Below are 10,521 nucleotides of genomic sequence, written 5' to 3'. Positions count from 1 at the left end.
TCCCCCCCCCCCCCCCCCCCAACTTCAATTGAGCTCAGCCATATCTATATGCACTGATCAACCGTTTGATATGAATGTATCGTATCATAACAAGATTCGAGCGATAGCCCGGAACCAAGATATAAAACGACTTTCTTAACGCTTGCCTTTGCCCTTCTGGGTCATCCTCCGGAAAGCCTCGTGACCGCTGTGACCAATGGGGCGATGATCGGTCGGCGCCTGGCCTGGGATATATGTGCTCTTGGGAGCAATGGTGTAGCTTGCGGGGAGACCGACGGGCCTGGCGCGGTTGTTGTTGCGTACTTCGGGAGCGAGGGCGCGCTCGCGCTCGATTTCGTAGCGGGACTTGCCGGCGGGACGCTGGGTCAGGGTCACTTGGGAGCTGCCGCCTTCGCGTTGGCCTAGCTTCACAGCACTAGTGAAGGAAGCAGGGTTAGCATGGTTGGCTGTTAAGAGGAAGATGGATAAAAGAAACATACCCGACATCAATTTCACGCATCTCAATGTGACGTTTCTTGTAGTCGTCAGTCCTCTTCAGGATCAAGCGACTCCACTCGCCCAGCAACCGCTCCGCATCACGTTTGATGTCCGCGCTGGGGCTCTTGCTCTTGTTGTAGTAAACGACGACCTTGCCAATGCCGCTGCTTAAAAGCACATCTTTGTTGGTGGGAAGCTTCATGAGCGCGCTCATAATGGCACGCTGAATGTTGTACGCAGGTAGACTTCCATCGTTCAGAGGTTCCAGAAAATATCTGACAGACTGGAGGAAGTTGATTTCGGGATCGAGTACGGAGTCCTGGATTGCGGTCCGGTTTAGAATCGCGGTAACTTGAGGTAGGAGCTTGAGCTTGTGCACGGCCGGCTGTTTTTGTTCGCGGGCTTCGTTGTCGGCTACGCAGGCCTTCTCCATGGCAACCTTGAGGTTGGCAATCTGTTCATCCGTCTCCTCTTCGAGGTCCTGTTCAAATGTCGGTCAACATGCGTGTATGACAAAGCTTGCACGTGGCATTGGGAGACTCCTTACGATATCGTCCTTCTTTCGCCTGCGCTTGGTAGGGTTCTTGACAGCAGCGTCAATAGCGCGTTCCAAAGCGCGCCGTCTGCGCTCATCTGGGGTGAGGTTCTCTTCCTGTTGTGCTTCCTGCTCCTCTACCTCCTTCCTAGCACGCCGCTCGCCCTCGGCGCGGACCTTGCGTGGTCGGCGCTCACCGTCGTCATCCGCAGCGTCAACGTCATCGTCACCACGCGACCGCTTCTTGGGCCTCCGTCCTTCTTTTGGCTTCTTTGTCGTCTCTGTAGTCGTCTTTCTCCGCGCCTTCAGCTTCATGGCCACATTTTCGTCAATGTCAACGGGCCGGGAGCCGTAATCATCGCCAAACTCATTTTCGTCGATTTCGGACAGAACATCGGAATCCTTATCGTTGCCTCCATCGTTATCCTCGTCATTTCCTCCGTGGTTGCTTCCGTCGTCCTGGGGTGTCTCGTTGACCTGGTCCTCATCGCGATGCTCAGTGGGTTCGGCAGCAGGGGAACCCGCCGGAGAAGCGGCGTCCGACATGGCTGTCGCTGAATGGGTGTTGATATGCTGATGCACGCAGGATAGCTCGTTGGGATAGTTCAAGAGTGGACTTTCTTCCAGACGCAGAATCTATCGGCGGAAATGAAGACGACGCAATGGTTGAGATTTCTTCGGTGTTTTGAGTGGCGGTTTGGTTGTTTTGCGTAAAAGACAATAATAGTTCAAGTCGGTTCAATTCTCCAATCCATCCCCAAACGAGGTGACGGGCTGGCCGCTTGGTCTGTGCGCTGTTTAGCCACGAGCAAATCTACCGCGCCGGGTGTTGCTGCTGCGTCAGTGCAGTGATAGTTTGCACGGGGTGGCTTTACACGCTGTGGGGTGTCCCTACTACTTGAAGACACTCCAGGCACGCAGCAGAGCTCGCTTATCTGGGTAGGCGTAGAAGACAGACAGTCACGACCAGGGCCAAATTATTTGGAACCGAATTCCATGTGTTTACTTTGGCGCGCCGTTGCCACCGACAACCGAACTTTTTGTCCTGGGTAACTTCCGCGGTATCCCTGACCTCTGGAAGCTTTGTCCCCAAAGAAAAAAAACGAAGGGAGGACCATTTGACGTCGTCCCGCCCTCCTCTACTCTCAACCATAAGACTGTCCATCCACCCATCAACTCCCAAGACAAATGTGAACTTCCTAACGCACCAACATCGACGCGCACGTCGACCGCCCCGTCATCATGGATCGCCGAGGAAACGAATCGCCAATGGAATGGGAATTTGATAACAAACCGCCCGTGGATCACACAAGCCCCTTTGCTTCTTTACTGTCAAAGCAACCACCACTATGTAGGTCGCACTGCCAACGCCTCTTCTTGAAATTGACTCTGCGGTGGCACAATTTCGGTTTCGTCTCCAATGCTATGTTCTAGTAGCTTCTTGCTGACAGGACGGCATTGCGCCAACAGCTTCGTTCAGTTCACAGCCATCAAAGACCAGCAACCCCACGTTCGGAGCCACCTCAGCTGCCCCCCAAAGCAACATTGTCAACGAACACCGCGATACCCTGAAACCTCCTAATACATCCTTCAATCCCCAACTACACAATAAGCCAACGGCGCCCCAGTTCCGAAACCCCGCCTTTACGACACCTCAGAGGCGAACCGATGAGCAGACGCTAGAGTCGCCCTCAGAGGCGAGTCCCGCCATGACGGACATCTCTGAAATGCCACCCGACACGCCAGAGACCATGTTCGATGACAGTTTCAGAATTCCAGCTACGGCTTATACACCACTACAAGCAGGCAAGGCCATGTTCAGCAGGCAATATTTCCAAAATGGGCGTCCTCGACAAGTAAGGAAGCGGAAACGCCAGCGCGGCGACCGAGACGTTGGAAGCGTACGATCTCGCCTCGACCATGCATCCGACGGATCTGATAGTGACTGGGAGGAGGGCGTACGGCCTGGAAGGAGGCGGTCATCGACAGACAAGAATGCCAGTTCTGGCTGGCTTACCAGCTTTCTCGACACCGTCAGCAAATACCCTGCTGCTCCGGCGGTGCTCTCGAGATGGCTACAGTTCGTCATCAACACGTTCTTGATCGGCGTTATTCTGTTCGCAGTCTTCAGTTGTGTGATGGCTGTACGCAACGATCTTTCGCGTGCCGCTGACAGGGCTCGGTCAAATCTGATGCACGAAATATCACAATGTACAAGCAATTACCATAAAAACTTGTGCGCTCCCAAGTTGAATCGGGCACCGGCTTTGGAGTTGCCCTGTAACGAATGGGAAGCGTGCATGAATCAGGACCCGTCGACTGTGATGATGACCCAGATCTCGGCAAGGAATATGGCTGAGATATTGAACGAATTCTTTACTATCATATCCTACAAAACCTGGGTAAGTTGGAGATTCGCGCACATTACCATGAATGAGCCCATTGCTAACTTGTACAAAGGGTTTCATCCTATCAGCATTCCTGGTCGCTATCATTGGTACCAATATAGGATTCGGCTCCCTACGTGACTCCGGAGCTTTCAAACCATCTTCTCCCCGGAAACGTGCAGAACCGGCACCAGTAGCAGCGCCGCCGCCGACTCCTCTCCATCCAATCTTCAGCACCCCGGCGTTTCACAATCCACAGCAGGCGTACATCTTTGCGCCCATCGAAACCCCGAGACGAGCTCGTCAGCAATTTTTTGACGAGGCGACCGACACTGATAATTCCCCCGATGTGAGGATGATGCTGCCTCCGCGAACCCCCCGAAGAAGTCCAAGCAAAGGAGAGAGAAGAAGGGGCTAGGGGTCGTGTTTACGGTTAGAGGGTTGTTGGATGCTGGACTCTTAGGAATACATGTCACCATTAGGTTAATTTTAGGCTAGCAGGACAATACTGCCATGTTGGATCCCCCGCTGCCGTATAACACCAGTCCTTATTGGGTACGTATCTCTTGAAGGGTTGGGCATCGATTGTTTTCGGGTGCTTCGGTATACCAGAATGTGTAGGGGCGGCTTGAACTTGAACTTGATATATACACTACATGTGTCTCCATACGTGCCACAACCGATGAGGGATTAAGGTTGCACCAACCCCACACTTTAACTCGCGAAACGTGTAGATCTCCGATCGGCAACGACCAAGCTGATATGTCATGCATTCGACTGGCATGTTCCTGGCACGTGTATGTCCTTTTGGTTTTTTTCCTCCTTTTTTTTTTCCCTTGATTTAATAGGTGCTATGGTAGAAGTGTATGTTCACTGTACGAATGTTGACTCAGAAACAACCGTTGAGAATAACAGTAAATCAAACTATTGCTCAGCAACATGAAACACTGTTAAATGTAAAAAAAAAAAAAAAAAAAAAAAAAAAAAAAAAAAAAAAAAAAAAAAAAAAAAAAAACTCAGCGAATCGTGTATAGTTCACGAATAAACGACTCTCCAGGCTCAGTTGTATGATAGAATACGATGTGCGAAGAATGTCTACTTTCACGATAATTGGTGATGAAAGTGTTCCGATGAGTTCTGGTCCTCTAGTGTAAACAGACCCTCTTACCTGACGCACTCCAATACCTGAGACTGGATTTTGTCCTTCCCCTACTCCGACTGCGGCGCGACGTCAGTGGAGATATTCCAGGGTCCATCCACCACAGATTTCGGAAGCCGAACGGACACATGCAAATGCGGGCTTCAAAATGGATACTTCCACTTGCTCGGTGAGATATTAGATGAACACAGCTATATACGTACAATAGCTGGTGCCTCTGACGGCAAGACACCCGATGGTTGCCAGATTCGCTCCATATGTTCCTTGGAGGCCAGTCAATCGAAAAGGACAAATTTAAGCTTAGCCAGTAACTATCAGCTATGGGATTTCAAAGCGCCTATGGCAGCCCTAACTCCCAGATGATCTGCATAATATGTACACATATTGTCGTGAACTGCTATCAGAAGGACTCCAACCCTCCGTCTCAAGCTTCTTGGCTGAGAGATCTCAATTCGCACTTCCTGCCCGTTTCCTGTCCTGTTGATATCTCTTGAAAATCACGGACAGGAGACAAGCGAGCCTGAGAGAGAAAAAAAAAAAAAAAAAAAAAAAAAAGGTACGTGGATCACGCTCCAAGCTGAGCTTACGCGGGTAACATCTACACTACAGACGGGATCGCGGGTAAAGACATGGGATGTCTAGTGTATACGGTAATCCTGGGGTTCAGTGTGGTGGGGGTGGGCTCGTAGGGTGAAGCTCGGGGCAATTCGGACATTTGCAGGAGCCGAGATCGCAAAACATGATCTCAAACCTGGCAACTTGGCTCGAGCCTGACTTCATCTGCTTCCACCTTGCCGTCGTGGGTTGAGGTTTGGTTGGTGTCCCACATTGTGGACCGTTAGTGGATAAGGCCGTCATCCCGTCATCAAATTTGATTGGATCCATGTCGTCCCCCCAATTCCGCTCTCTTGACTCTCCAACTTCTTTTTTCCCCATTCCGGGAGGGGACTTGCAAGACACTCGGCCGCCACGCCGTCCCCGATCTCATCAGTTGCACCCCTCAGCTAAGCGCCCACCATCTTGCCGCGGAGCCTGGCTATTTAGTACTAGCACCAGCGATCTGGGAACAGCATCGCGACACCGCGAGATGAGGTGCGCAGGCTCGGCCAATTCTCACCACATGGGATATTACCATTGCCGATTCGTGATTCGCGGTAGAAAAGGTATGGAGAAGTTAGCTCATGTCTAGTTTCGTCACCACTACAACCGTCTTTTCCTCTGATCCCAACCGAAGCTCGAGATACTATAACTCTTACCCTTTCTGGAAAAATACATCCGAGCGCGTTCGCGTCCGTTTTACTCTCTCTCTCTCTCTCTCGCGCGCGCAAGCTCTTAACCATCGCAACTCGAGCTCCGGTTCTTATCCTATGTGCTACTTGCTCGTCCAATTCCTCGATCGCCGATGCATACAGATTCCCGTCTTTAGTCTCCACCCATCGAAAGGCATGGAGCTACCTCGACGAGGAACTCTGCAACCTGCATTGCCATGCCGTTAACGAATCAACGTAATATCATCATCATCCCTGTCGCGAGCCAGGCCTTTTAGGAGTCAACGTCTTTTACGTCCCTGGTCCGTTCGTTAAGCCTTACACACGCTGGCAGTTCTCAATATTCACGCATATCTCAGCTTCACTTCCTTGTACCTTTCCCTTGGACGACATACCTACCGTCCGACCGAAAGCAATTTCTTGTGCCGCCGCCTCGTCTTCATCGCCCGGTCGTCATCCTTGCTCCCCAGCACAGCATGTCAGTGCGCGTTGACGGGATCGTTTCCAGAGTATACCGTACGGTGCGCGGTATTTGAACACAGGCCGTGACGGCCGCCTTGAGACATGGATCCAATGGAAGGAGGAGGCAATCCAAGCGCAAGTGGGAGCCGTCCGGTCCTTCCTGCGACATCGCCCGCTCCCTCCCCAACGGCCGGAGGAAACCGTCCTGCCTCTGCTTCCGCTTCTCAGCCCACGCCCTCCACCTCTTCCTCCGGCCCGCCCACCGGTCCGCCCTCGGGGGGTCCGCCCACCAGCCAAACCGTCTCGAAACGCAAGAGAGGACTGGGACTTGTCACTCCAACGGCTTGCACCGAGTGCCGCAAAAAGCGCGCGAAGGTGTGTTAGTTGGCTGGGAACTCTTTTGAGTCTTGGTCTCCTTTCCCTTCCACTACCTGGGATGTCCCTAAATGACCATTGGCTAATCCCCCCGATTGTTTTATAGTGCGACGGCGAGAAGCCTTGTGCTCGATGTAAATATCAGAACACCGAATGTGTTTACGAAGTCCCTGTCCGTCAGTCCAAGGACACATTGAGAAACGAGATCGAACAGCTGAGGCGCGAGCAACGGAACAACGAGCATGTGATAAACGCCCTCAGGCGTACGGATAAATGGGACGGGGTTTTACAGCGCTTGCGCAACGGCCAGAGCATTGATATGATATCCTCGTGGCTGGAGGGGACGCTTCCCTCGGGCGGTGGCACACTTCCTTCCATCGATCGATTAGTCGGGTCAGCTCCCGGTGCCTTTAATTTCTCGGGCGACCCAGCTGGGTCTTATGGCGGCGCTATTCCAGGTTTGGCTCCCATCAGCCGATTTCCAGGTCAAGGGCTGCCAGGCCAGCACCCTACTACGGGTCCGCATCAGCTGGCTGAGTTTCAACCAAGCCAGTACCAGCTGGTTCAAGGCCATCCAGGTCAATTTCCGCGGGCTATCAGGCATGATCCCGAGCCTCATAGTCTCTGGAATGGCCAGTTCTCCTCCCATTCTCAGACGGTGCGTGGCAACTCGCAGGCAAAGGCCATGAGCTGGACTTCAGAAAATGGGCAGCAATCGCAGTCAAGAGCGGAATCATGGGCGGAAGCTCGGGCTGGCGTCAACTCAGAAAACCAGAGATTCCGCGGTCTTGACCAAGTACTTGCTACCGAGGCACTGCATTCGCGGGCACCGCCTACTACCTGGACGACCATCACTTCGGATGACGGTCTTGTTCAACATCTGCTGGCGCTGTACTTTTGCTGGGAGTACCCCACATTTGCGTCTCTCAGCAAAGAACACTTCCTCAAGGACTTTATGGACGGGCGGCCTCGCTTTTGCTCGTCCCTATTAGTGAATGCGCTTCTGGCGTTGGGTTGCCGGTTTTCCAGCCAGCCTAGTACTCGCGCGAACCCGAACGACCCGTATTCGTCGGGTGATCACTTCTTCAAGGAATGCCAGCGACTATTTTATCAAGAAGAAAACCATCACACGCTAACTACCATTCAAGCCTTGGGTATAATGTCCATCAGAGAGGCAAGTTGTGGTCGTGATTCTGAGAGTTGGTACTACGCCGGACAGAGTATCCGACTGGCGATAGAGATGGGACTGCATCGGATTCAAGATGACGGCAAGGATAGTGACGAAAGTGCGGTTCAAGCAGCCACATTCTGGGGTGCATTTGCGCTCGACCAGTGAGTCCAGTACATTCCGCCGAATTGCCACGCGGCGTTTGTCTAATGGTGAAATGTGATAGTGCTTGGTCGTTGGCCACCGGCTCGCTCCCCCAGTGCTCGTGCTTCCCGCAGCTGCCTCCGAAGCCCGCTATCATCGATGACATTGAGGCCTCGCTCTGGATTCCCTACACAGACGATGGTAAGAATTTATCATTTTTGGAGGTCGTGCTTGGAGGTAAGCTGATGAGCGGTACAGGCGCTCCTCTGCACCAATCGTGCGAACAACCGTCTAATGTTCGATCGGTGTACAAATGCTTCTGTGAATTAAGCGAGCTAGTTCACCAATCATTATTCGTCCTTCACTCCCCTGGCCGGCCGCTTACGAGCAGAGATCTGCTCAAGATATATACACAGTATTTGAACTGGTATGATAGGATACCAGAGGTGTTGCGACTTGGCCATAACTTCACTCCCGCTGTGTTGTTCGCGCAGTAAGTTTATAGATCTCTGGTCCGTTGCAAGATTTGAGAGGCGTTTCTAACACTGGATATAGCATGTATTATCACTTTGCCATTCTTCTCCTGTTCCGGCCGTTGATCAAACTTCGCATTGTTGGATCAAGCATTTCTCCGCGTGATGTGTGTATACAGGCAGCCGATGCCATATTGGGGCTTGTGCGCTCGTACTCGCAATTGTACACGTTAAGACGGACGCCATCATTTGTCCCTTACTTTGTGCTCACGTCCTCCATCATGCACCTGGCGATTGGGGCCACGTCCTCATCAACGTCCGACCCCGCTGGAGGCATAGGTCAAGCGGAACCCAATGACCATAGCCATCCGAGGTTTGATCCTCGCGTTGGCGAAGCCATAAGTCGAGGAATTGCCGATCTTACGGAGATGGCACCATGTCACCACTTCGCCGAACAAGCGCTCAACATACTGAAGTACCTGGCCAAGAAGTGGAATATTGATGTGGACATCAAGACGATAGGCGGAGAGGACGGGCAGCAACGTGTCAGGGTCGACCGCTATCAAACCACTCGACCGGTTACAAACAGCCTCAATTTCTTCGTTCCCGAAGTTACCGAGGAAGACTTCAACTGCAAATGGGGAGAGGGGGTAGAATCAGGACACGGTTCAGCGACCAGAGCGGAAATTCAGCCTGGAAATGTTAAGCATACGGCCAGCGCTACGGAAAATCCCCTGTTCTGGCCGTTTCCGATGCAAGGACGTCCGATGCTGGCAACGGGCCCCGAACTGTTGAAGGCTGGTTTTGAGCTTATCTAGCGTGATACAGATCGCCCACAGGCTGTGGATAAGCCCATAAGACTGTTGGCCGAGTCAATTGCCGGCAGTGATGTGGGCAATATTGCCGAAGGGTAGTCAGCGGCTGAGGAAAGGATGCCTTCAAAATCCGGCCAGTCGAGCAGAGCACTTGGCCAACCACCCAAGGGCGCACATCAAAGCATTCCGAGGCAAGATTCTGTTTCAGGTATTTCGTTCATACTGCAGCCTGTCACGGATCTTATATAGGCCACTTTTTGGGATGCACCGAGGAGCTCAATAGGAAAGGGAGCAAGGGCGAGAAGAAGTGAGGCTCAGCGTTTGAGCGGCGAAGTCGGAAAGATGTGATGTATCACGACTGCGAAGGAAGCAACGATTTCTAGGGTGGTTGGAGCATGGCATTTGCATTAAAGAGTAGAAGCTACCGATGAGTGGTAGTTATGTTGTGCAATTGCATAAAGGGGCAGGAAAAGCAACAAACGCGGATGGAATTCATCGACTGTACAAATTTGCGCCATGTAAAGGGACGGGAGTTTGAGGTTAGGTCACGACATTATGGCTCTTGAGGCGTGCTATAAAGTCTGGGAGTGTGTTTTGTGTTACTGGGTTACAATTCGATACCCCTATGTCGTCTGAGGCATACGAACAATCTCTTTTCTCAGGAAAAAAAATAGAAGGAAAAATAAAATAAAAATAAGAATGTAGTAGATCATCATGGCTGGAAAGGGACTTGGAGACGAAGAATAAGTTTTAACCGCTGTGCATGTGCGATGCGGTGATCAGGGTTGCATGCACTATATTAATGTGCAAGGCAGCGCGTTTACCGCGGCTTCTGGAGGTTTGACAACTTCCATTCTGAGATTCATCAACATGTTGCCCAAATCAAACATATCATTTTTTAATATGTATTCTATCCACTTCGTTCGGCGGCGATGTTGCACATTCTCAACCCCAGGGACCGACGAGACGGTGACAGCCAAGGTCGCATCAGAGAAAGGAAACAAACAATCAGCCAACAGGATCTCGGAACCTCTCAGGGGCGTTGTTCTGGCTTGTTCATTGGTCGCCCACCGGGAGCCACCCACAGTAACCCATGCTGCAGGCGAGCGAGGCGAGGAAGGGGTCATCGGCTTTTCTTGGGTGCCTTTGGGTGTTTCGAAACAGCTGACGCCTTGTTTCGGATGCTACCTTGCTAACCAATCACAGCGCATAGAGGCGCTTCTCCGTCCCCAGGGTTGGAACCCTTGCCGAACTTGTC

The 10,521-nt window shown here is 52.0% G+C and overlaps 3 protein-coding genes across 3 annotated transcripts; 2 read left to right on the top strand and 1 right to left on the bottom strand.

Annotated features, from left to right (window-relative positions):
• Positions 1 to 17: 17 nt before the first annotated feature.
• NEUTE1DRAFT_71860 (uncharacterized protein) lies at positions 18 to 1,674 on the bottom strand (the record flags this gene model as incomplete). The annotated part of the gene is made up of 3 exons (XM_009857700.1): positions 18 to 415; positions 480 to 958; positions 1,025 to 1,674. 3 exons carry the CDS (start codon positions 1,556 to 1,558, stop codon positions 136 to 138), a joined length of 1,293 nt encoding a protein of 430 aa, XP_009856002.1.
• Positions 1,675 to 2,254: 580 nt separating this feature from the next.
• On the top strand, positions 2,255 to 3,866 carry NEUTE1DRAFT_125864 (uncharacterized protein; the record flags this gene model as incomplete). Its single annotated transcript, XM_009857699.1, has 3 exons — positions 2,255 to 2,363; positions 2,483 to 3,414; positions 3,473 to 3,866. 3 exons carry the CDS (start codon positions 2,255 to 2,257, stop codon positions 3,815 to 3,817), a joined length of 1,386 nt encoding a protein of 461 aa, XP_009856001.1.
• A 2,533-nt stretch (positions 3,867 to 6,399) lies between these two features.
• Positions 6,400 to 9,266, top strand: NEUTE1DRAFT_125863 (uncharacterized protein; the record flags this gene model as incomplete). Its single annotated transcript, XM_009857698.1, has 5 exons — positions 6,400 to 6,663; positions 6,770 to 7,995; positions 8,058 to 8,212; positions 8,369 to 8,468; positions 8,531 to 9,266. The coding sequence occupies 5 exons, from the start codon at positions 6,400 to 6,402 to the stop codon at positions 9,264 to 9,266; spliced, it is 2,481 nt and encodes an 826-aa protein (XP_009856000.1).
• Positions 9,267 to 10,521: the final 1,255 nt, after the last annotated feature.

Source organism: Neurospora tetrasperma, assembly GCF_000213175.1.
Source record: "Neurospora tetrasperma FGSC 2508 unplaced genomic scaffold NEUTE1scaffold_81, whole genome shotgun sequence".
In the NCBI taxonomy this organism is placed as follows: Eukaryota; Fungi; Ascomycota; class Sordariomycetes; order Sordariales; family Sordariaceae; genus Neurospora; species Neurospora tetrasperma.
The sequence above is the reverse complement of the archived record's forward strand: the minus strand, read 5'-3'. Positions and strand labels throughout refer to the sequence as shown.